At 41.8% G+C, this 26,637-nt stretch overlaps 1 protein-coding gene and 1 long non-coding RNA gene across 6 annotated transcripts in view; both read right to left on the minus strand.

Moving 5' to 3' along the window:
• Positions 1-193: 193 nt before the first annotated feature.
• LOC130146942 (uncharacterized) lies at positions 194-8,682 on the minus strand. Its single transcript, XR_008821049.1, has 2 exons — positions 8,409-8,682; positions 194-5,285 (listed from the first exon to the last, which is right to left on the minus strand). It is a non-coding gene; the product is annotated as an uncharacterized LOC130146942 (long non-coding RNA).
• Positions 8,683-18,658: 9,976 nt separating this feature from the next.
• The window catches only part of LOC130146301 (collagen alpha-1(XV) chain-like), a 129,506-nt gene continuing 121,527 nt past the window's right edge, over positions 18,659-26,637 (minus strand). For 4 of the 5 annotated variants that reach the window (XM_056332326.1, XM_056332323.1, XM_056332325.1 and 1 more), the window contains exons 37-42: positions 24,930-25,058; positions 24,711-24,770; positions 23,284-23,343; positions 22,180-22,365; positions 20,871-20,986; positions 18,659-20,547 (exon numbers count right to left, since the gene is read on the minus strand). In XM_056332326.1, the coding sequence (XP_056188301.1) occupies positions 20,334-20,547; positions 20,871-20,986; positions 22,180-22,365; positions 23,284-23,343; positions 24,711-24,770; positions 24,930-25,058 (765 nt within the window). In that variant the 3' untranslated portion in view covers positions 18,659-20,333. The remainder of the gene's footprint in view (positions 20,548-20,870; positions 20,987-22,179; positions 22,366-23,283; positions 23,344-24,710; positions 24,771-24,929; positions 25,059-26,637) is intronic. The other variant, XM_056332324.1, reaches the window with a different exon arrangement.

The following is a 26,637-nucleotide window of genomic DNA, read 5'->3' on the forward strand; positions in this document are numbered from 1 at the left end:
GCTTTTGCACGTGTGACAGGGAAAGAGGAAAGGCTCTCTTCTCTCCTCTTGGGATCAGGGAACCACGTTGCCAGCAGTTACCTGCTTGCTCTGTGAATCCACCCTCCCCTCCTCCCTCTCCCCCTGGCCTGGCTCCATTACCTGGCTATTGCGTCCAGATCCTGAATCAGTTCAGAGTGTGTCAAGTTCAGCACATATTTTTATACTACTTTTATTGCTTGTCTTGCATGCTGTGTGACCCTCTGTCATAGGACGGGTCACACAGGTCACAGGTGCTTTTCCACTTGTTGCTACCTGCAGTCACTTGCGAGCTTCAAGTACTGTCTCTGCCAGATGGTGACTTCCCAGCTTGTAGAGTGCAGGGCAGCAACCTCCACGCTCCTCAGTGCCACATTTGCTTCCATGTTGCACTGATCTCCCATCTCCTTTTTACTTGCAGTTTTTCAGCCAACACAGCCTTTTTAAAAAGTCTTCTTTCTCCTACAGTGCAGTTCACCTGGATAAGAATCTTGATAATATAACAGTTCAAAGTGAGGCAGATTTTTATTAATTCATTCTCTTTCATTTTCTCTCCAAGCAACCATCAGCATCATATATAAACAGACCCTGGTTATATTTTCTTTTGCAAAATAATATTTTTATGACAGATGTCCTTCATGACAGGTGTTGGACCAAGCGTTTGGATTTGATAGTGGGTTTCTTGCCATAATGAACTACTGAAGTTGGCAACAGCAGGCAAACATGTTCTTGGTTATTCATATGTAGAAATACTTAAAGAGCTAATCCTCAAGTAATACGCTAGCATCAACAAGTACTGAAACACTGTTAAAATTGCTCAAATCCTGATGCACTGTTAAAATTACTCAAATCCCAAAGGCATCATTTAAGTTCATGTAGACCACTGAAACTATAAGTTAAGAAAATTCTGTGCTTGGGAAAACCACTATTCATTTCCCCATTGCAGATCTTCTGGATTTAAGGATGGCCCACAGACTATCTCTGAAGGCAGGCAGGGAACAGGAGGCAGAGCATGGTGAAGGATTTTCTTTCAGTCCTATGGGGAACGTTCTGAGTTGGCATCCTGAGCGGCATTTGGCTGCCAGCCATAGAAAGAATAAAGTCAGTAACTTGCAGGTAACAGCTCACCAACTAAGATGGTTTCAGGTCACTTTCAAGTAGTGAACAGTGCCACCACAAATTAAGTATTTTTGCCAGGTGTCACCCTTCTTTCATTGCAGGCACAAGGTAAAGACTGCTACTGAAGAAATACCTGTGACTGTGTCACCCCCTGTCCTGATCCCTGGGTACGTATCTAATTTTGTGTACCACATCAGATTCAAAAGCCAAAGTAAACTTGGGGCAGAAACAGCAACTGCAGAGCTGCTGGAATGCGTTCTGTATGTCCAGAATTGCCCCTTTTGTTGCCATACTTCTATTCCCTGTTTCCAGATTCTTAGGACTGCAGCTTCTGGTTTTGATTAAGGTGCGTTCCGAGGACTTCCGAATTTCATACAGACTCTTGATGTTAAAAAGGTTCTGGTAGACAATTGGATCTTGTTCTTGTTGGAAGTCAGTTACATATTTTGTCTGATAATTAATAAAATCTGTCTTTTTTGCCACACAGGATGGAGCAGTTAGATAGAAAATATGAAATACAAATGATAGCCTGAGAAGATCTAAGTCATCAGTTTCTCCCTGTGTCTGCAAACAGTTGAATGCCAGTCCAGAGAAAATGGGGAGATCTTACTTAAGACTGCATCTAGTTACATTCATCCTTAACTATGCTAGTTAGGCAAGTGAGCCTAAGTCAGGCCATGACACAGCAAAGTTTCCAAGATACGCCTTTCTGTTAAACAATATTTTATTAAGGAAGAAAATAACTTTCTGTGATTTCAGATTTTTCAAAATGACAATAATTGCTTGGCCTTTTTCTGCCAAAATAACACGAGGAAACAGTTTCACCATACAAATTTGGCAAGTTCAATAGAAAGCAACTCCTCACCATAGTACATTTGTGACATTTTAACTGGATGTATTAAACACTGGTCTTCAGCTTTCAGTGCGAGAGAATCCTTCAAACCACTTCTTACCTAACTTTAATCCATCTTTGTTTTCACAGTGCTTACTGAGAATGGAAATAATGTAGTCAGTGGAAAGATGTTCAGAAGAATAGGCAAGGAAAACATTTTGCCTAGCCTCCTGTCATAAATTAATGAATTTCCACCATTCCAATTATAGAAAGATGCAAGAAATTCCATCGTTTTTTTAAACGCAAGATAGAACCCAAAAAAAGACAACACAAAATCTGAATTATCTGACTTTAGGAGATCTGTTTAAATAATCAAAATGATTGAATCGTGTTTTTAAAATCCTTGCTTATTAGATTGAGTAGAGCAGGTTATTGTACAGGGAATAGCTGCAATTTAAACACAGGTTAATTTCCTGCTTCTGTGCTAGAATATGACATTTATACACATGCAGCACCCACAGGGAGAGAGGATGAAATAATTAATCTTTGCTTAGTGCTAGCTGTATTTCTTGCAAGAATTATTGTAGTTTTTTGAATGTTTGTTATGCTTTCTTTCTGGAAGATGGAAAGCAAAATATTTGGCAAGTGAACGAAAGGTTCAAACAGAACCCATATACTAAGAACTACATAGGGAATTAAAATATAACCAGTTTTGAAAAGGGACATGTGGTGAGATAGAAAATTATACAGAACAAATTGTTCTATAGATTAGCCTTTGATTATAAGCTTACTTAAGGAAAAGGGTACTAAGAAATACAAATTTTTTAGCTTTTAAAGTAAAAACATGTAGAAGTGCGGTAGGAAATATTATTCATAGTGACCACTAAAAGCTTTATTAGTCTTTTGGTGTAAGGGATACTGTATCGGGATATTGAAGAATTCTAATGAATCCTTTCAGCAAGACAATATGGACAGTTAGCGCTAGAACAAGAATAAATAAAAGTGTTGCAAAACTTCATTTGCAATGTTTACACTTTTTTCTCCATGATAGCTAAATTTTATATGCTTTTTTAAGAACTGCTGAGTGTGTAATGATATTTACAAATTACATTCACTAAGGAACTCAGTAAGAGAAAAAATAACATTTACCCAAACAACAGAATAAACTATTTTTTAAAAAAAAAACACCCAAAACAACAAACACCTGCCCCCCACCCCACCCACAGTCCTTGACTTGCCCAAGCAGTTTTAGTGAGACTAGGACAGACAGGACCAAAATGCTTATTAGTGTGCAATTTCCATAGGCACACAAATGAGAATGTTTAGCAAAGATCTGTGATCTTGTTTAATCGGAGACAAGCAAAAGAAAACACTTTTTTGAAGTCACTGCATTGTAAAATGCTCAGAATTACTGATTTTATAACCTTCATAAACATTGCCTGATTTTCCTCATCAGTGTTTCCAAAACTAAGTGCAGTGAGATCTTAGTTATTCAACTAGTTCACCATCTCCATAAGGCCAGTCAAAGGCTTTATATACGAAGCCCTTTTCGATTTTAATTCACTGTCTGTGAAACACACCAGATCCGTACCTCAGAGTTACGAACCGGGCAGCCCAGCAATACACTGCATCAGCGTGCAGCTGCTTGATCCCTCCAGCTTGCACCCTCCTTATTGCACAGCTAATAGGTTTGTGGATACGTTATAGTGTGGTAAGTTCTTACTCTGCAGTTAAGCAGATCTCAGTGATGACATTTTGCGCTGTTGTCGTTAAATCCCTCAAACTTAGTGTTTCATTCCAGCTTGTAGAGTCCATCAGCTGCTAAGCTTGTTTCCTAAACATAAGATATCCACCTTCGTTTGGAGTTGGGTACAAATGTATTCAAAGAGAGCAGTGTTGACCATAAGTCTCGTTAAAGAGAGGTCTAATTTATGCTGAAACCAGGGAAGAAGTATATAGTCCAAGTCATGTTGCTAAACACAGAAGTGACTAAGAAGGCTGGTTAGCTTAGGGAGGGGTTGCCAGAAGCAGAGAGGCTGACATCAATGAGGTCTGGAAATGACTTCAGACCGTACGTCATTATCTATTTGAAGGCCTTATGTTGCTATAGCAACCCTGAAATTGCATGAGTATCTAGATATTTAGGACTACAGTGAAGGACAGATGCATTAAGGTAGCTTTCCTCTAATTAAGAGAGGATATTTTTTGCTTTACCTACTTGAACACTACTCATACCAAGTTGATGGTGCAAGTAATAATTTAAATCATTCTGCCTTTGAAGAAAGGTCAGTTTCCTCATACACTGAAACCAGTTTTGAGATTGGACTTAGTTTAGACTTGAGTGGGGAAGGAGCAGCGTATGTAACTCACTAAAGTTAACATCTCTCCAGCAACGCACAGATCATAAGGTTTTCCTATTGTAGACCTCTGTGTACCCATTAGCAGGTAGGCATCCTGTGGGTTTGACAAACTTGACTTCTTCCATGGAATCAGGGCTCATTAGACACAAGAAATTTCTTAGAGCAGGAAGTGGGTATTGTGGTGATAAGCTGCTAAGACCCCAGAGTATTAGATTTGGGGATCTAGATTCAGCTTGGATTAAAAATCAGTCATTATTTTTTAAAAAAGTAATAAAACTCTGTCATTAAAATAACATTTTGTTAAGTGTAAACCCAGAATAAAAAAAAAAAAAAAGGAAGAAGGAAATAACATTGTCAGTAATAATTCATTCCTGACACTGATTTATTAACCCTGCAAACTGGGAATGAGAGAAGATAAGAGTTTCTTCTATAACATCCTGTAGGAATTGCCTTTTTCACTGCAGCTTTTCTAGACTTGCTACGTATTCCCCATCCACTCTTGCTCTTCAGTGCTTGTGACTGTAAGTTGCCTGCAGTGATCAGGTCAGTTCTATCACAGTTCAGGTTCTGCCTGGTTGGTTCAAAATCCTGTTTCTGTAGTCTCTTTTAGCAGTGTTTTCTGTAAGTTTTCAATTGTTCATTTGCAAACAATAGCTAGAGTTCGCTCTAAAGGTGCTGTACTTTGAGCAGTCCAAGAAAACTGGAGATTTTCTGCAGTGTGTTCTGAAAAGGTGTTTTTTTCCTTTAAATTGGGTAACAGAGTTTGTACCTACTAAGAAATAAAAAATTAAAGAGCAAAAAATCTATGTGAATAAGGTGAGAAATTATTCAGTGAAAACAGAGATGGTGGAAATTAGCTGTAGAACTTTGGGGTTTTACCATTTCTTGAGCAGTCCTTGGTTATTTCTCCATTTCCAAGCGACATTGTTAACAGGGAAGACTTTTTGTCACTAGACCTATAATAAAATAATAATTTATGCTGTTTTCATTTCTGACTTAGTATGGGAATCCTCCAGAACAACATTTGCTGGTTGCAAATAATAAGAACTTATTTCATTCTGTTTCTCTACAGAGATAATTTTCCATCAGCCATATCCCTTAAATGTAATGTCAAAGGTTGACTTTTATCTAAGAAGTCTCATTAGACTGGATACTACATTGCTTGATGAAACTATCTCTCTTAGGAATTTAATAATGTAGCAAGAATGCGGGTACTAAAATACACCTAGTCAAAAATATAAGGCTTGAAGAACACAGTAAGATGAGAAGTAGTTAGAGGCTATGGAGATGGCAGAGGCCATCTCAAATTCTTTTAGGAGAGGCTAGGGATGTAGAAAACTTTCATATATTGAAAAAATATTTCATCCACACCATAAGGATGTGTTTTTAAATCTTTGCTTTAGTAAGCAAACTTTTGAAGCAAGTTCTTGGATTTTTTTGGGGGGGGGTTTGTTTGTTTGTGGTTTTTTTTAGACAGTAGCAACTGTAACATCCTCACGCAAGAGACCTAATGTTCTTATTACTGAGTCTGTAATATTTTGTTGGTAGAAAATTACAGTTCTTTTTCTTGCTTTGTGTTCTGTTTTCAGGCATTTTCCCAGGTTGAGTCTTCATTTTCTAAGTGGGGTTGTTGACCACCAATTATTGAGATCCTAATAACTGTATACAAAACCAGACTAAGCAAATATTTAGTTCCTGTGTCTTTGGATGTGGAAGTACTCTTGTCTCTGTATGTATCTGGTACAAAAGACTAATAGTTACATTCTAATGTGCATTCTTGTGGATGTCTGGTGATACATCATTATCACCCAATGTGAGCCCTATCTTTCTAAAAAAAATTTGAACCATTTTGTCCTTCCTCTTGATGTAACTTCAGTTCTGACTTGAAACGTCTCAAATATATACTACATTTGCATCAGTACTGCTTTCAAGGGCTTAACTACTCTGCTTCCAAACAGTATGAAATATTAATTATGATGGCCTGGAAGAGTGCCAGTTGCTAAGATAAAGTGAGAAAAAATGAGAAGTTGCAATCAGGGATGACCTTCTGTTGATAGGCAGTTTAAGATTTTTCATAATTTTTTTTTTTAACCAGACTTAAGATTGTGACTTTCAAAATATAAAATAATAAACCATTCCTGTCATGTCCTTCATATCTGCTTTATCCTTGCCATTGACACCCCCAGCTGGCAAGTTCCTCAGATAACAGTCTCCCCAACTGTTCATGAAAGTAGGTGGGTCTTACTTTAATTTTACTTTAATTAGTAAAAATTAAATTAATTAATTACCGGCAGGTCAAGGGAAGTGATTCTCCCCCTCTACTTCACTCTGGTGAGACCCCACCTGCAGTACTGCATGCAGCTCTGGGGCCCCCCACATGGGAAGGACACAGACCTGTTGGAGGGGCTCCAGAGGAGGCCATGGAGATGCTCAGAGGGCTGGAGCAGCTCTGCTGTGCAGACAGGCTGAGGGAGCTGGGGTTGTTCAGCCTGGGGAAGGCTCTGGGGAGACCTTATAGCAGCCTGCCAGTGCCTAAAGGGGCTGACCAGAAAGCTGGAGAGGGACTTCTTACAAGGGCCTGAAGCAGTAGGACAAGGGGGGATGGCTTTCAGCTGGAAGAGGGGAGATATAGATTAGATATTGGGAAGAAATCCTTCACCATGAGGGTGGTGAGGCACGGGTGCAGGCTGCCTGGAGCAGCTGTGGGTGCCCCATCCCCGGCAGGGCTCAAGGCCAGGTTGGACGGGGCTGGGAGCAACCTGGTCTGATGGAAGGTGTCCCCATGGCAGGGGTTGGAACAAGATGATCTTTAAGGTTCCTTCCAATCCAAACCATTCTATGATTCTAGGATTTGATGATATAAGCTTAAGTCAAGGAGAAAAAAGCCTTTTGGATGATGAGAGGTCCTCGTAGATGACTGATGGTATCCATTTCCTGTTAATTAATAATTTTTTTGCTAGTATTTAATCTCATGGAAATACTGTCTAAAAACTTTTCAGAATTTCCTAGTACATAATGATAACAGTTGACTCACACCTCTAATTTTGTCTACTAATAAAGCTTCACATTTCTTTTGAAGTCATGAGTCATTCCTGTATTCATTTTTAAAATTCAGCACTGCAACAGCACAGCACAGCACAGTCACAGACCTAGCAAGCGTCCTACAGGTTTCCTGGCGCTCGGTTATTTGCTTGCCTGCATCTGGTAAATGTTTCTAATGTATTTGACAGGGAAAAGGCTTTTTCATCTGTCTTTTAAATTAGGAGCCAAGAGATCTGGGATTCTAGTCTTACCCTTCATGGCTTGTTTCTGCAGCTATTTGTGAGCAGTTGGCATATCCCATTTGACGATCGACAGAATGGTGAGGTTGTGTTGTGCCGCGTTGAGCTGGGCTGTGAGCAGAACCCTGAGCACTGACGTTTTGGGTGCTGGCTATCCAACTAACGAAGCCAAATCAATACACTCAGCAGTCCTTGCTGTAACCGGATCTTTTTGCTATTAGGATAGGTGCCAGAACCTAAACACCACGCGTTCTCTGACTTCACAAATAGCTCTACATTCCTCCAGCAAAATTAACTGTGTGCTGCTTCCTGGGAGGCAGCATATGAATCACCAGCCTATTTCAGCCCAGTTACCTCCATTCACTTCTGAGTAGGTAACGTTCAAATTTAAGTAACTGTTCAAGAAGGAAGATGTAAAAAAATTAAAATAAATCCCATGCTAATACATCATACAGTTTCTCTCCACACTTGTGAGGAACCTGTATCTGCTGATTTGGACCTCAGTATATGACTGGTGTCTTAGCTTATTAAGCTGAAAGAGTTTCAAAAATGGCATGTCCTGAAGCAGAAAATACCTTTGCCACATGAATGTTAATGGGCAAATGTATCTCACCTTGGTGGTGATTGCTGCTGTGAATTGCCAGCCTTTAGCATCTCCATCCGATAACGCAGACCTATTGATTTGCTGCTCTTCACTGAATGTCCTTTAGTTATCTTTTTGTAAGATGACACCTGCGCCTGAAAAGAACACCCCTGATGGATTTGTAACGCTAACTAGACATCCCTTTTGGTACTCACAACAAAGCAGCTGTCCTCTGGTGACTGTCCTGCTTCTGTGGCATGTTACATCCCACTGGCAAGAGGAGGTGATAGTATTGGAAGCTGACAGTTCATTTCTGATCTCCGAAACAAGGCTAGGTTTTACAGATCTATGAATCAGTGAACGCTGCTTACTGTAGTCATCCGTTCCTATGACAATTCATGAAGAACTGCACCAAAAAGCTAGGGTGTATAAAATCTGTTAACTTATTTTTATAGTTCTGATGGTGAATGTTAACTGCTGTTAAACTAAGTGGAGACCATCACAAGGCATCGAACAGGAAATGCAAAAGGAAGTTGACACATAGAAGTAAATACTTCTGTTAAAGTCTGAGAGGATGTTTACATTTCTTGCCACTGCTGTCTCCACAGCATTTCCTATTCCTGAAATCAAGGGGTCACTAGTCAAAACTGAAACTAGAGAGATACTATCCAGTTAGACTTGGCCTCTGCCTTGCATGTGGTTAAATCAACGTTCTAGATAACCACATATCCTAGAACATCTGCAGCAGTAGTACTGAAAACGCTTTCACCACACTGCCCAGCTGAACTGCCTATTGTCAGTGGTGTTTAAAGGTGACATTGCCAAAATATCGGGAGAAATGTGTCACTTCCTGGCTTAAAGACATCATAAAATTAAAGAAAAAATGAACATTTTAAATGAACGTCAGGAAGATGTCCATCATGGCACTGGATTATTCTGTCAACTGGAAAAGGTGGTAGTAAGAATATATATATATTTGAACTAACAAAGAGTATAAGATGGGAAACGAAAAGCCTTCATTAGCAAGGAGATCTTTGCAGTTTGACTAACTAGTAATGGGATTAGTTTCATCAAATATAATTAATGTATTACAGGACAGAAAATGAAGAGCTCAATAAATGTTTGATATTCACTAGGGCAAAAGATTATAGAGTATGTCTATCATTCCGTTGCATTTTAGCTTTATGGAGAAGGTTACTCCCTTTGTAGCTACAGCTGAAGTCATTGGAAGTCCAGTCTGTCATGCTCTTATTTTTCAGTTGAACAGATTTTCTTGAGAAGCTGAATGCTTTATCTTTTTTCCGGGAGTTTTTCTTAGAACTTTACTAAAGGTCAAGAAGCTGTGTAAGTATTACATTTTAAAAACTAGCTGTGACATTTTTTTAAAAATACAGTTTTATTCTGTAGTTGAATCAGCTCTCAGAAATGGATCAGCCTACAAACTTGTATGAATTAGTTTGTTCTTGTAGCCTGGCTGAGAAGAAATGCTTCTTAGCATTTGTAGGATTATCCTGGAGGTGAGATAAAAGGAGTTATGTTTAGGTGCACAAAAATGTTATGAATTACATATACACAAAATACCTGTGATAGAAAAAATGTTCAATGCTGTAAAGCAAAGCACTCAAAAATGCCAGAACTGGGGTTACTGATGCCCCATCTGCACATGGATTTACATGTTTGAGTATGTTTTTAAAATCTGTGATCTTATTTACAATACCCCTGCCTTAGTCAGTGCACAAAATGAGCAGAGCCCACTTCGGGAGCTTGTTTCATTCTCACAGCTTAGTGGCCTGTAGATCAGAGCGCAGTACCTCACCAACATAAGCAAGCACTACTCTTCTCTGCACCCGTGGCTGTGAGCCTGCCCTCCCTTCCGCTGACACTTGCCCATATCTTATCCCACAGGAGCCAAATCAAAGAGCTAAATCCGCAAGGAACAACAAACTTTTACTTTGCAGGGTTTGTGTTTGGTCTGTTGTGCACTCTGTGGGGCTTCACGGTAATGAGGGTGGGCACAAGGGAGAACGCTTACGTCAATTTTCACTCTCATGGAATTGCATGTTGAGCTGCTGCACGTTATTTGTAACCTGCTCTAAAATGGATGAGTTTCTATGGAGCTTTTCTTCCATGAGTGAATCAGGGACAGAATCCAGTCCCTTTGGGCACTGTTGTGTTGCCATGAACGTGAGATTGTCCTTTCTCTTTGGCCACACCATGCCTTAGCCATTGCAGCGTCTGTAACATATGAAGCTGGGGGTTTCCAGGCAGCCTTACCCTTGATGTATTGTCCTACTTTGTTCTCTGGACTTTGCTTTCCTGTGAGCAAGATGAGGAAGAAGTGCTGTGGAAAGGAAACCACTGTAAACAACTTGAGCCTGAAATGCAGTGTGTGTTTGAACATTGCTACCAAAACCTGTAACGGCATAGCTGGGTCTCAGCAGGTTCCTGTCCTGTTCTGTGCTGCTCTTTGTCCTGCGCTTACTTCTCTGTATGCTTCTGAGTTGGCTTAGGTGGGGGAGTCACAGCAGTTACTGGGCCCTACTGGTAACAATGAAAGTTATTCAGTTCTCCCAGAAGTAGTGGAATAGGGAACTTGTTACCACATCCACCCTCTGCATTTTACTTTGGGCTAAAACAAGTTTAGGCTTCTCTTGAACATGTGAACTAGGACTAACTTTCAAGCAGGCTGTAATTTTGGATGGCAATAGTTGCTGCTCTGCATCTTATCTTGACCTGCCTTTGATTAAAATAGGTTCCAGTAGTTCAGAAGTAACTTACTATTACAGATCTAGGCAGCTCAAGTCTCATCACTGTTGTTTTTTACTGTTGGGTGCTTAGGCTGTCTGGATAATGTACAGATAGACACTTCAAAACTAACAGAAAGTCTTGTCAGCAAGGCACCAAGGGTTGCCTACACTTCTTCACTCTCTCCATGTAGTCAAGTTTCTATGTGGAATCAGAGCTTTTCTGCAAAGGTATAACTGGGAGCTGTTACCACTTGGCCCATTATCCTGGTGAGAAATACTGGTTTAATGCCCAAGGGATTTGTGCTCACAGACCTTACTTGCAATATTACAGATATCTGGAGTGCTACTCTGAGTCCTTCCTATTGGAGCTATTTCAGTGTCTGTGGATTCTTACTCTTGGGCTACAGAAAGACATTCTTGCTCTTTAATTGCCCGAAATGTCAATGGAAGCATAGCTGCCTGTGGGTATTTGCTAGCAGCTAAGGGGAAGTTAGAGGACCATGAATTTTGGACAGGGGTACCTAGATCCTTTTTCACTGTGTTTGACATCTATTAGATCTAACTAGGCTGCTCTTCACAAACATCTGCTCTGAGTTCACTCTCCCTTTTATAGCTCCAGCCTGTAGACTATCTTGTTTACAGCATTCAGAGTTGCTTTTATAGATCCTATAGAGAGCTGATAATTTGTTATTTTCTTCTAACTTCTCATTCACAGATTTCACCACAACTTCAGTGCTTTATTATTCTTCTTTCCCAATCATTTTGACTTGTCTTACCCTTCTCCCTTCCCGCCTTATGTCCTACCGAGTGTACAGTAAAAGAGGATAGAGCTGTAAGTGACTATTTTGATCACTCCTCTAGGCTATTCATCAGTATTCCTGACTTTCTGCTGGTGATGAGCAATTGGCTTTTTGTAAGAAAGATACTGTGATTCTGTCATGGTTTAACCCCAGCTGGCAACTAAGTCCTATGCAGCTGCTCGCTCATTCCCCCGTGGTGGGATGAGGGAAAGAATCAGAAAGGTAAAAGCAGGAAAACTCATGGGTTGAGATAAAGACGGTGTAATAGGTAGAGCAAAAGCTGCACACACAAGCGAAGCAGCAGGAGACACCCATTCCCCGTTCCCCATTTCCCACTCCCCATTCTGCATTCCCCACTCCCCACTCCCAACTCCCACTCCCCCGGGCGGGCAGGAGGGGCTCAGCCATGCCGGGACAGCCGGGCTCCAGCCTGAGGGGGGCCTGGGGAGGCAAACGCCATCACTCCGTATGTCCCCCCTTCCTCCTCCTTCCCCAGCTGTACATGCTGAGCATGAGGGCGCATGGCCTGGGACAGCCCTCGGTCAGGGGGGGCAGCTGTCCCGGCCGTGCCCCCTCCCAGCGCCCGGTGCCCCCCAGCTGCTCGCGGTGGGGCGGGTGGGGAGCGGAGGAGCCCTTGGCTCAGTGTAAGCACCACCCAGCAATAACGAGAACATCCCTGTGTTATCAGCGCTGCTTCCAGCTCTAATCCAGAACACAGCTACTATGAAGAAAATTAACTCTACCCCAGCAAAAACCAGCACAGATTCAAGTGACAGACAGAGCAAGCAGCTTATTACCTGTAGTTATGTGGCACTCAATTAAGAACAGGACGTCACTAGTGTGTGCCGGCTTGCAGTGTCCTCTGGAATACCATCAGTAGCTAGGTTGGGGGGGTTGACTCTACTTTTTTCCAGGAAAAATATGTGGTCGTTAGAAGGTGACTGAGCTAGATGTAACTAACTTGGCTTGCTTCTCCCCCCGGCATCCTTCTCTTTATGAAAACAGACCTTTCTTCAGGAGATACATTTTGAGAGGCCTAGGCCAGAAATCTGTTCTGACTTTGGTGACAATGACGTCCGTCCATCTGCTAGGTACTTCCCTCCCTAACAGAAAAGTATGATGGCACAGGCACAGACAGCAGCTTCTTGCCTGCTTAAGATGGAGGCACAGGCACGTGAGCACACGGCTGCACCTTCAGTTCCTCTGCCTGCAATTTGAGAAGATCCAACCGACGCTAGCTTAGCTGTGTTTTGAGCAGGGAGGTGGATTAGATGACCTTCTAAGATCACTTCCAATCTAAATTATTCTACCATTCTAAGATGTATCAAACTACAGGAAAGCAGGGAGACAGATAGGGAACATACATTCAATCTGTGAATCTCAATGAACTCTGGCTACTAATAAATCTTTTTTTTACTTTTGAGTAACAGTCTGTATGTCCATTTCTAATTCATGTGGATTAATGCATGGCATCAGCTTTGGCTGGATCTGAACCCTTTGCACAAACAGCAGTCTTATATGTGCTCTTTTAAATTTCTGTAAGCTTTAACTGGATGACAATGGGAATCAAGATGGGCATCCTGCAGCCTCAGGGATGAAAACGCTTGTAAAGAAGCACACCAGGCCTTAAGCTTTGTCAGTGGTGTATGTTTTGATTACTCAGATAAGCTCTGCCATAGCAAATTTTAGTGTAATCTTACAGTCTGTGAGCCAGTTAGCTTCTGTACAGTGGTTTTGGCTTCGGATAACCTGACAAGGGAGGCAAAGAGTCTCAGGATTTGTTTGAAAGACCATGACTTGTAAGCGTGTGATGTCACGACTGCTGTGTCTTCCTGACACGGGCTGCTTCTGAATCCTGGGTGTTTGAGATCAAGAACAAAAAATGGCTACACTGTTTGTGGTTTACAAATGGCTTTGCTGTAATGAGAGACAAACTTTGCAAAGTTTCTGGTGTGAGAAAAAGCTGCTGGGAGCAAGCCATGTTCTTACTCTGTAGGCAGACTGATGGCAATGACACACATGAATGCAAATGTGCTGTAGGGAAGACTTCTGAAGCAACCAGTTCACAGAGGTACCCTAGGACTTTCCAAGCCCTAAGGACTGGTGGAGGTTCAGAGCCCACCGGGGTATACCTTCTGGGAAGGAAACAGGGACTTGAAAAATAATGGGATCACCATTTGATGCGAGTTTTGATGAAGCTGATGAACAATTCCCACTTCAGCTGAAAAAAGGAAATCTAATATGACATTTGGGCTTGGTTTTGGTCAACATCACAATAAGAATGTGATCATGAGTTCAAGCACACCACTCATCCTACACTAACATGGCATAGGATCAAAGGATGCAGGCTCACATTTCAAGGTATCAGGAGGCCTTCTGACAGGCTGGCTGAAAGTCAAGGGGGGGGATGATTGTGGGAACTCAATGTTGGTATCTCAGGCAAATCTCAGCATGCCTCTAGACTCTGAAGAGTCATTGAGAAGCTGCTGCTGCCTCTAGAGTTGGAAGCTGTTCAGCACCGCTAACAGGTAGCCTGCACACAGAAACACGAAGCCTGATCCACCAGGTGCTGGAGTCAAGGACATGGGCAAATGTCTTGCGATGCCCAGTTTGCATCATGGTACCAGTTACCAGTTGTACAGGATGTCTAGCTGTACCAAGGCCTTTTCTTTCTCACAGATCTGAAACTTCCCAGCTGTGTGAACAGCCATGCCATGCCCTAGCCAAGACGCTCGTCGCTGTTGAGTGAGGTGAGGATAATGGGATGGCACAATATATCCATATACAGCATGAGAGCATTTGTGTAGGGCGATGATGCCTTTAGGAGGGTTCCCTGAATGTAAGCAGCCTGGGCACGAGGATTACATGACTAGATGTTTGCAGGAGCTTTGTATATTAAGCTTGGAAAAGCCATAAGGATGTATTGGGGTGTATCCCGTGATTATCGGACACGCGTGTCCTGCAGGCCCTCTGCAGTGCAGGGTGAGGGCCCCAGTGAGCCCTGGGGCTGGGCACAGTGGTTCAGCACCTGTGAGTACAATCAAACCTTTCTGTTCCAGAACAGGGTGGCTCCTTCCAGCTATCCACAGCAGCAGTCGTTGGCACATGCTGTCCCCCCCCAAAAACACCCCGAGGCAGTGGCTGGAAGGGGTACTGGGGGCACTGACCAGAACCGTGCCAGGGAATAGTTCAGCCATCAAACAGCCAAGCTACCTGTGCTGACCCCTGTACACAGGCCCTGGTACTCTTCGCATACAGCTGTAGCCTCAGAGGTACAGCTATCCTCACTTGAGACTTCGGGGCCTGCAAAGTGAAAATACGTGACTGCAGCAAAGATAAACACCAACAAACTGTTTTTCAGAGGTTTACACCAACCCATCCTCTAACTAAGTGGGGAGAGAATGTTTTTCCAGTAGGAAGCCATTACTGTTGCTGGGATCTTTGTGAATGTGTCTGGCACTGAGGAAGGCCGAAGAAATCCGCCGTGTGGCAGTACCAGTACTGAGCAGTGGATGAACAGCTGCCGGGCAGCCTCGGCTGCTGCTCCTGGGAGCGTACTTGAAGTGCAGCACACAAAACACATCTTTCCTCAGAGGCATTGTCATCGTCACCCTGGCTTGAGTTTGGATTGGCAGGCGACCTTAGGCACTTCTCGTAAGGTCAGACGGGGCTGTCACCCCCTTTGCTGCTGAAGCATCACTAGTACCCCTGAGAGCTGGGGAAAGCAGGGTGTAACATTAGCCCTGACCAACACCAGGGCATGATGCTGGACTGGCCTCAGCAGGAACTCCCGCAGCCCACGCTGTCCGCAATCCCGTGAGCTACACTGGGAAGAGCTGCAGTACGGCACATCGCGGCACATGCGGCAAGGCTGGCTGCTTTGCAAGGGAAGGAGGAGTTGTGGCTTCTTGTCAGTTCCAGAGGGACCTCTCTGGACTCCCCACCATCACATCCCATGCTCCTAGCAGAGCACACACAAATGCAAGTTGACCTTCAGCACTTACCTGGGTGCTGTTCTGAGCGCAGAAGATCCCGGTGAAAGGTGGAACCTTTACTGCAGCATGTTGCACCAGAGCGGCTGGTGGCTGCAGGCAGCCAGCTTTTCTGTGGAGGAGCTGCACAAGCTTTAAATAAAAGATAAATGGTTGGGTGTTGTAGTCAGAGTCCAACCCAGTCGGCCTCACACGGGGCACCAAATGTTGCAGCACAATCAAACTAGTAGACTGCAACAAGGCTTTACCATTGGTCAGATTCTACTGTCCATGCTGTTTGTCCTTCCTCCAGAAGCCAAGCCACGCCACACCACGCCACGCCACGCCACTCCCCTTCCACACTCCTCAGGGCTATTCAACTACTTAGCAGGACCAAGCTACAGCTGCACATCATCCATGTCCATCAACCCACTGCCTTGGGGGCAAGGCCACAGCTGCATGTTACCAGTGCTCATCAACCCACTGCCTTCACTCCTCTACAGTTGGGGAAGGACAAGTGAGGGAGGAGGTCAGTCACAAGGTAGAGGAAAGGATGAACACAAAAAGCCCCATTCCATGTCCCTCTCCTGCCCATGCAGGATGACGTGTCCTGCCTCCTCACTTCCTCTCTCCTAGGCAAAGCCTAACACTGCCAGAGCCGAGCTACCCACTCTGGGTGCACCTCTAGGTTGGGTTGTGTGTACATGGCTGTTGCTTAGGAGTAGAACAGGTTCTTTTGGGCTATGGGTACAGTGGAAGAGAATCTGGTAAATAAAAAGTTTAGATCAACTGGTGCAGTGGAAGTCAAAAGATGACTTTAAAAATCACTGCATGATACCACAAGGTATTTTGGATGTGGTCAGTCAATTCAGACAGATGTTGTATTATTGTGTTGAACTGCTTTGAAAATACTGAAGAGATAACAATTTGTAAGTACACTTACACCCTTTTGGCAGGAGTTATATTCTGGCTGCATAAAGCTGTGATGCTAACAGGTGTTTGGCTTTTTTCATTGTTGGGGGGGATCTGCTGCAGTATTAGCACTTTTGAAAAAGAATGGTCCTTGAGGAGGTAAAACATCTAATAAAAAATTGTTTTCATCTGTTACTGAGGAGTCTTAATTCCTTTTGATTACTAAAGAGCAAGTAAATTAGAACAAAATGTCTTGACTTAAAGCATGTCTTTTGAAAATGACACAGTTAATGTCTCCTATTGCTTTTTTTGGACTGAAGATAGTTGTCAAATTTAATATAAACCAGTAAAACACTGCAGTAAAAACTGATGTTTCTGCTGAAAACTGTTGTCCAATTCTAACAAAGTCCAAACTGAAGTGGTATATTCAAAGTCAATTTTTAATTCATGTGCCAATTTACCTTCATAACAAAATATCCTTTTCACTTAGAAAGAATATGTAGTGAGCATTCAGCTACATATTCCTGCATTTTGTGGCATCCCCAAAGTATCCATGATAAATAAATGAATCTCTCCAGTAACAAGGCAATATTCCTTTTTTGAAACGGTTATTAACTTTTCCTAGATCTGACTGTTTTTTCTGGTTGTTTTCCCCCCTTTTCTTTCTTTTTGTAAACTTTTTTCTTTGAGGTTAAGCACCAGCTTAGTTAAAATTAATTTTTAATTGTCTTTAATGGAAAACTGATTCTTTTGCGTGTCCAAACCCACTGTGGATTCTTCTTGATTTGAAAGAAGCTATTGTTGCGACGTCTTGCACCTACAATTTATATAAAGACAAATCTATCAGCTTGATTTCTAGAAATATTCATTGCAGTTGCTGAAATGATTCTGCTGCATTTTATTCATCAACGCGCCCTGGAGTTCTGATGGTTTATAAGATTGTCATCTCCTCTGTATTTACAGCGTATTAACTTCTTCCTTTCAGAGTGCATCAAAGCTTCAAAGTAACTGGATGTTTTCACACCAAGCCTCCCTCTGCAAGGCAGAAGAACCCTACCTGGTGGATACACTGCTGTCATTCATGCAGGCTGCTGCGCTGGCTTCTGGTGCGGTTACTCTTTTCAGCCGTGCTCTGGTGCTCATTTTGGTGATTCATTTGCTTTCTGCACAGGCCCCTTACCTAAATTAGCAAATGTTCTTCCTCAAGCGCACCTGACCTTTGTGCTGGAATTGTGCTGAAAAAAATTATTCTGCTTTGATAGGGAAAGCTAATTTATTTTTAAGTACTGGGCTGCCTTTTTCCCTGTCATACTCTTGATGAATATCACTGTTTCTCTTCAGTTTTACTAGACTTTACTAGACTCAAGAACCTCACTGGCTCTGGTAAAAATGACTAACTGTTTTTCCCAAGGGAAACCCTCATCTTTCTAACAGGTTTCTCATGCCATTCCCTGGTAACTAGCTGCCTCACCGGCCTGTGAGCGCAGCATGTGAACTCAGCACACAGCAGCCCAGACGATGCCTGGGCTTTGCTCTGTATTAAGTTGAAGGATGTGCAATAAATTCCTGTAGCCTGCAGATTAATGTTAGAGGCGGAAAGCAACCACTGAGAGTTCTTCACCATCTCACTAATGGTGATTAACCATTTCAGTTCCCTGCTAAGCTCTAGCAGCTGTTCAGGGTGCAGAGAGGGGTTAGCCCCATGAAAGGACTGTCACAAACAGAATTCCAGGTGCACTTTTGCTGGGCATGACTTAACGGCTAGGTCAGTATCTCCTAAAGACTGCATGTTATTTTTCAGTCTTCTCTCCTGCCCCTTCACACAGCTCTTCTGTGTGTTCTCATCTCTTTGCCCCCACCTTGTTACCGCAATTCTAGCCAGAGAAATGGCCAGCTCCCCGGGCACTGGCTCTGGAGAGGAGGGATGAGAATGGGTGGCGGTGGCTGGGTGATGAGGCTGCGAGCACAAACCCCGCTGGCCATGACTTGGCCCAGCTGAGGGTCTGCCAGCAATTAAAGGATTAAAGGTAGATGGTTCCTGCTGGAAGCATGTAAAAGCACTTTATTTTCCCCCACGAACCTTCTGTGACTCAGAGTGAAATGCTGCCGTACAGATGCAACTCTTCCAGCTGTGTGAACTAGAGGAATTCAGCATTTCACAAGAGTGCTCAGTATTTTAGGGAAATAGACTATACGTGAGTGCGGTAAATTGTTATGCATGTATTTTAATGTAATATAAACTGCTTTTGCCTCATTACCATGCTGTAATAATGGAGTCGTGACTTTCCCAAGAAAATAACAAGGTATGATTCAGCTGACCCTGGGAAATAGGCTTTTATAGTAAATTGGGAAAATAATGCTGGATTTCACAATACTATGTTACATAGTTATATCAGTGCAGTACAGTGTGATTTGTTCTTGGCTTTTGAAGGTAGATGTCTAGTAATATGATACTCTCCTTGTCAGCAAATGAACACGTTTCCACACAGACTCCAGATTAAATCCTTAAAAATGATAACATGGAGTTTGACGTCCATAGTTACTGCCTGATAAAATACAAGTAAATATGTTGTTTAAAGTATGCAGTAGACAAACATACAGGCAAAAGACTTCAGATATTATACTGTTTGAGAAGAATATTAGCATTTACTGATCATTCCTATTATTGCTGCAGTTATTTTATAAAACAATTCTTTAATTACATGAATGCCAGAAGGGTAAACTCACAAAAAGGAAAAACACTTTACACATAACTTAGTGGGATAACAATGTTTAGAACCTATTTTAAAGAAACTATGACAGACATCTTTAATTCACCAGTCTGCCACAACAGGAAATGACTTCCTCTAATACGCAATGAAATAAATAAAGGTCAGATGGTTCATTTGTCTAAAATTACTTTGCACAGTCCTACCAGTAAAACAGGATGTTTTCTATTAACATTGCTCCAGGTTTCCTGGTAACAATAGCACCAAAATAAGGACCAGATTTTGTCTAGGTGAAATTCACTCCTTCTGCCTAAAGCCCTATGCCTAGAATCTGCAAAGAGAAAAGCTGAAGTAAGATGTGGAAGCTGCTTAATTTGCATGTAAGCACCAGGCTGTGATCCATACAAGCTTACAGGAGTTAGGTACTCAGCTTCTGCTCAAACTCAAGGGAGGCAAGCACCTTTGCTCTTAAAGCTTTTTTGAAAATTCCAGCCCTCTAAGACGCAACAGCCTCCCATTGTCTGCTCAGGGACAGCAGGTGTATATATATGTGTATATGAATAGTGCTTTGAGTATTCAAAATCTCTGCATGTCAAAAGAGGAGCGTAGAGCCTGCAGCTTCTCGGCTGTGAGGCAGCAGCAGCCTTGCTGAGCCATGCTGCTTATGAGACAGGCTGCGGGCACTTCCCTGTACACCCCACCCGACTTGTGCCCTTCAGTGATCTTCATCTCAGCCAGAAAGACGAGGGGCTGTGAGTTAATTGCTGGCAAACTGAACCGTCTGGGGTTCAAGTGGGAGGAGGGGCTTTAAGCCAGCTGTGTGTGCACTGGATGTTCCACCTAACTGTGATGCAGTTTGTGTTGAGGTACGTTTTCTCTGGCTATTTTTTCCTGAAATGTGCAATTACAAAAATTAAAATATTTACATCATTACAAATGAAATTTCAGTGTCCACTTTTTCCGTCATAAAATGGAATATTCCTATGTGCAACAGGTGAATTATCATCCTTGGAGATCAGATACAAAACTGTTTTCAATACAGAGAACAATAAACTGATTACTACAGCTATATATTTTTTGATCAAGAAGTTTCCCTGTCTTCAGCGGCGATGCTTGTCCCGTAGCTCCCACATCAGCTGTGTGCCAGGCTTCACAGTAGTTGCTAACCAGTCGGATCCCGTTTGCAGTTGAACCATGCCATATTACTTTTTGAGGCCTGAAAGGTAATGTTTAGAAGTTATTTCCTGAGTCTCTTTTTGCTTCATTCAACTGCACACCTGTATATGTGGTGACCTGTATTTCTGCTTTCCTTCTGGTTGAAGCAAATGGTTGGTAGGGAAAGATGAAGACAGAAAGGAGAGGAAGAAAAGGAGAACTCCATCTGATAACCCATTCATAGGCTATCAGAAATGGAAAACAAAAATAGCATAAGGAAAGAGAGACATTTTTATTACATTTCTACTAGCCCAAGATGTTGCTACTTGTACTGCCTGGTAAAAAGAGGAGTCACATGCAACTCAAACAGCAATGTTAACTCACCAAGATGGATCAGTCATGATGTTCCTCCCATCAAAGGAGTATATTGGAACGTGAATGTTGAATTGTCCACCATTTCCATTAAATATAGATTCCCAGTTACTGAAAAGTGTTTCTCCCTGTTAAAATTTCAAAGGCACTTTTACAAACAAAACAAATTCCAAATCCACATCATACCTAACTGTTGTAGATTTATCTATACAGTTAAAATCTTATTTGCATTTCAGAAAGCTTATGATTCAGCTTTCACATTAGTTTCTGCATGATGCTCCTGAACAGACTTGTCTCATCCATCACCTCTATGCTAACAGCTCTCTGATCCACACCTCTGCCTCACAGTTGCTTCTCCGTTCTGTTGTCACTCCAGATACTCAGCTTGATTGTCTCCATTTCCACTGTCCTTTTCCTCCCAGCTGTCTAAGGGGCTGTTTGAAAAATTGCTTATAACTACTGTAGCTACAGAGAAAATATAATTTGTATTGGAACATCTGGTGAGGTCACAATTCTGTGAGAAGTGTTGCAAATGTTTAAGGCAGAAGCTTTGCATCAGGCTGCCTCTCAAACGCCTTTAGCGTTTTTCCCGTCAAAGTCGAAACAATGAAACAGATCTTTACAAATTTGTCTCCAAGGCTCTGTACGTGCATGCACTTCAGAGCAGCATCCGTCCCGCACGTTCCAAGCATCGCACGTTATTCCTTTAGGTTTCTTTGGCTGTTTTTTTCTGGGAGCCAGCCAATGCTACAGAGACATGGTTTGTTTTCCTCAGTTTTAAAGTGTGTCTGTTTATGTCAGACCACAACATGACTCATGCTCTACACTCTCAGTTTCACTGGGGTAAATCCAGCATCACTCCTAAGCACGGAATTTGCCTTTATCTTTAGAAATCAGAAACCCAGGCATTTTAGCCTACTGTAGTCTGTGATCATACTGGAAGGTAGAACATAACAGTGATCTTAGAAATGAGGATGTGTTTTCCCTGCTGATACAAAAAACAATCCAGAAAGCCAGACATACTGTTGCTTTGTCAGCAGTCTGCTCCAAGTAGGCTATTCTTGTAGCTTTACTTCTACCATTAGCCTTAGGATACTGAAAAAAGCAGCCCTTGAAAATGCAAAAGAAACGTGAGACAGTCTGTATTTTCTACTTTACCACTACTTTTTTTGTTTCTTGAACCTGTCTGCAAAATATGAAGCAAAGCTGCTTCTTTATAAAATGCAGTTTGGGTTGAAACTTTCTGCTTTTGCCATTTTCCAACATTCTGGGGCACCTACAGCCTATCCTAACAGAACAAGCACTAAGTACTCATTTTTACCTTAAGATTGACTATCGGTAAGTGGTATCTGTCTGTTTTCCTGACAACTGTGGCCAGGTCTTGCAAATGTGATGAGAGGAAGGCTCTGTAGGTAGATGTCAGACCTGCTAGTTGGGCCTGTTGAAAGCACTGAAAATCTGCTCGCACGTCACCAGAAAATGGCAAGTTTAAAGCCACCAGATGCAGCTGGAGAAAAAATGAAGAAAAGTTTTAAGTTTATAACACTAGGAAGATATATATCAGAAACAAAGTAGACCCCCTCCTGCTGCCAGCACAAGAACTAGTATCTTCCATACAGGGTATGAAAGTTATTTGTTGCCATAACATTGCATTTCTTAATGCTGAGACCCATAGCAGAAACACCTGTTGATCTTTGAACATTAAGGAAACCATGAAGACTATATACTCCTAAAAAATAAAATTCTTTTAAAAGCAGCTAGTAATTTTAAACAGAAGTCTTGGAGTTATCACACTAACAAAATCCCAAATTCTACAAGCATGGAAATAGGTAGTAACAAGTGACCACATACTTTTTAAAATTTCACTGTTACCAAATGCAGGAAGTAGTATGCTTAATTCTAACAGTACAGATGCAAGAACTAAACTACATTTTTGTTCTTTGGGTTTTATTTTATTTTATTATTATATATATAACTCAGTTACCTTGCTTTCTTTGTCTAAATATTTTGGAGAGTATCTTAAATGAAGGCTTATGTTCTAAACTAAAACAAGCAGCACCATGAAGATAGAAAATATTGTAATGAATTCTTTAATGATTTAATTGTAACACTACTGTTACTTAAAAATTTGTGTGTTGCAGGCACAATCACTAAGCGAAGAAGTATTCCTAACTCAGATTTGTTTTTTTTTATTTTCTTTTTTCTTTGAGATGAGAAAAGGGCTAGGATGATGAAAACTGATGTGGAAGAAACAATCTAAATTTCTCTCTGAGGTGTCTAAACCAGGTAAAGAAGTGTATTTGTAAGTTTCTAAAGAAAAAAATCTGTGAATTTGAAGAGGAAATATCACAAATCCCCCCTCAATATGCAAACTGTCATGTTTCAAACCACAGCTATGCAGTCGCAGTACGGATCTCATACTTACTGCTGGTTTTCCATTGTTCATATTTGATGTTGGACTCATTGCTGGAAGAGACTGAAACCCCTGTTATTTTAACACATGCAAACAGATATATTAAACATGTTACTCAGATCAGAATTTTAGACACTCAAAAAATTTCTACCTAAAGCAAACACTGAACTCTGGAGAATCTGAAACTGTCCTGCCTCTGAAAAATAAACCCAAACCATGTATCCAGAATACTTGATCTGCATATCACCAGTTTGGTGTGTCACATAAATATGTGCCTGAAAGCTGTCCTGGCCAGAGTTGCTTTGCTTGACCTGCGTGTACCCCTTCCACAGTGCCCTGCCAGAGCTGGCGCTGGATCGCACCTGCAGTCCTGCATGGGAGCAGCCTGCTCCTGGCAGCAGCAGAACACCAGGTCAGGAAAAGTAAAACCGAAAGGGTAAGGAGGATGTGAAACCAGAAAATGTAGGGGGCGGGAATATTTCTCAAGGCCTCGGTAATTCCCTCTCCTAAACAACTGGCATATGGAGACCAGGAGGCTGATGATCTTCAGAGCTGTTTCAGGGACAGCAAAGGTTTTTTTCTCTAGTTATGGTAAGTATGAGTAACAAGCTGCTGACTGTACCAGATGGGAAACTCATGTGGTGTCAGCTGGAGGCTGTGGACAACTTCTTGTAACATGAGGTCTAGACATTTTCCCAGTATGCTAAGTGCACTTCCCTCTGACCTAGTCTAAATTTTTTTTCGTTATTTCTAGCCATCTTCCTTCTCACTGCTCCTTCCTAGCACTCTCCTACCCTTCCATTATCTTAGCAGTCAGATCAGTTAACCAGTCATCAATGATACAGTTCTCTATCCCCTTCGCCACTTCTTAGTTTTCATCGACCTTTGATTTTTTTGGGACAAACAGCATGTTCACATGCAGGTTGGTACAATAGCTTGCAGAATGGGGTCAGATACAAACTAACTATTGTGAATTTATAGACTGTCAGCACACTGAGTATAAGTTACAGGCAGGTGATGATGATGTACCCTGAATACAGGACTATAATCTTTTACAGTTAACATGCTTTTCAGAAACACTTTTCTGAGTTTCCTTGAAAAGGGACCAGGGCTTGATATGACTGACCTTGGTATTACAAAACAAAATGCTTTTTTTTTTTTGTAACCATTTGTAAAAAATGTTTTTTTGTAGGCAGCCTGCTTTGTTCTGTTTTTTGTAGATGCTGCTTGGTCTCTGTAGTGCTTGGAGCCTCTCAGGGTAATGGAAACAGATGACTGGCCAGTGTGAACCAATTTGCAAGCTTATGTAGTTGTAGGATGCTTATTTTGAACTGACAAGTCTCAGTGGAAAATTGTTGTACCTGCATCTTCTGTCAAGTGTATTGCCTGTCTTTGCATATTTAGACTCAGTTTTTCACAGTCCAATATTTTGTACTTACATAGCTTGATATGGCTGGAGGAGGAAGGCTGTCAGCAGGGATAGGAATTAATTCACCAAGCTGAAAGAACCCAAAAGGACAAGCTAACAAAACTGTATCACCAGGAGTTTCTGAACAAAATAAAGGAATCTTTCACCCATGCTTTCCCACCCACATAAAGAAAAATCTGCAACAACTGTATTTTGAATTGGAAATTATTAGGATGTAGTGCAATAGTACCTGCAATTTTCTCCATCCATTTCGAACACGGATAAAAACCTCACTGGTTTCACTCAAATAGATTAGCGTACCTTCTGCTACCAAATGAACTTTTTCCAACATACCCTCAATGTTTCGGAATGTTGTAACCTGTCAAGTAGGAAAATGAAACACACTTCATCAGACACACAAAACATTTTGCAAGTTAAATTGTTAAACTGTCATTTGAACACATAAATATCAAGGCTTCTTCTGCAAGAAATGCTGATTAAGTCAGTTTTACATCATTTCATGCAAAAAGCTTCAGTAACATAAATATCTTGCTACTTTGGCATACTGGCATGATCATTCTGTGTATTGTAGTAGAATGACACCAACAGTTGATTTTGTACAGAGTGAAGATCATCACACCTCTACAGTTTAGTGTACTAGATCAAAATAGCAGAATTCAGAAGAGATTTGATAAGGCCTATAAATATCATACAATTCTAGATAAATTTGATTCTATTATATTTTTCTTAGTATCATTGTGATGTCTTTTCTTTAAGGATGTTTTCTTCCATACTTTTCTTTATGTTTCCAGATGCCTCTAGTTTACACAGCAAGTATTTTTCAATTTCTCTTTTATAGATCATCAGGAGGCTTAAACTGATGTCTGTCAGATACAGACATTGCCCCTATTACCTCTGTCACCTGAAGACAAGAACACGGTCCTCTCTAAGAAGAGCTCTACACTCTGCTTGACAACTGCATTTAGTGTAAAATCAGGGGCAAGTTTCTTGCAAATGTCATGTCTTGACACTGAAGTGTCATTTCTTTCTTATTTCTTCAGTGTCAGAAGGCATATTCATGCTTTATGAATCACACAGACCCTGCTATATGTTTGCATACTGGTTTTTAATGTTGGTTTTGACCTATCCGAGACAGTGGCTCCCAGCCCGTAATAGTCTTCTACCTTGGGGCACCAGTCTTTGAACAACTGTTCCTCTCCCAATCTGTAGTCATTGTCAGGTCCTGCATCTCCATGAGAAGAGGTAGTTAGCAGAGGTGTCCCAGCACTATCAAAACTGGCCAGCTGCAACAAGGCTTTCACCATCACATCCCAGGTTAACTTCAATAAGTATTTGCCACGCCTTGCCCCAGGACAGCCACCAATCTGTCACAAAGTTTCAAAAGTTCATCTACTGTCTGTGCTGTTTCTTCATCCTCTTCAGGCCAGTCCACTCTACTTCCTGCCTCTGCATTCTTCCTTCTCCTCTTCCAGGCAGCCTCTCCTCATCCAAGCCCCCTTTTTCTCCCAGGGTCTCTCCTACCTCCAGGGTGCTCTCTCTCCTCCCTCTGCTTCTTCCAGGTCTCTCTTCACCCAGTGCTCCTCTTCCATCCCCCTTAGAGCTATTTAACTACTCAGCAGGAACCAGCCACAGCTGCACCTTATCCATGTCAGCCAACCCACCGCCCCAAACAAGCCCACAGCTGTATATTATCAATGTTAATTAACCTTCCTTCATTCCTCTATAATTTCTCTACATAGAGGTATGACACTATAGTGGGAAGGCACTAAGAAATTTACACTCAGGTTCTTGTTAGTCTATTTGATGTGATGTAAATGATCTGAAAGTCTGCTTGTTTATTGGTGCATTCTCAAATGATTGCCCCAGATATCCAGCCAATTTCTTTTCTATCGTAATGTGAGAACATGGAAAAGGAAAAAAATTGTCACAACCCCCCT

The sequence above is a fragment of the Falco biarmicus genome, chromosome 3 (assembly GCF_023638135.1).
Source record: "Falco biarmicus isolate bFalBia1 chromosome 3, bFalBia1.pri, whole genome shotgun sequence".
NCBI lineage: Eukaryota > Metazoa > Chordata > Aves > Falconiformes > Falconidae > Falco > Falco biarmicus.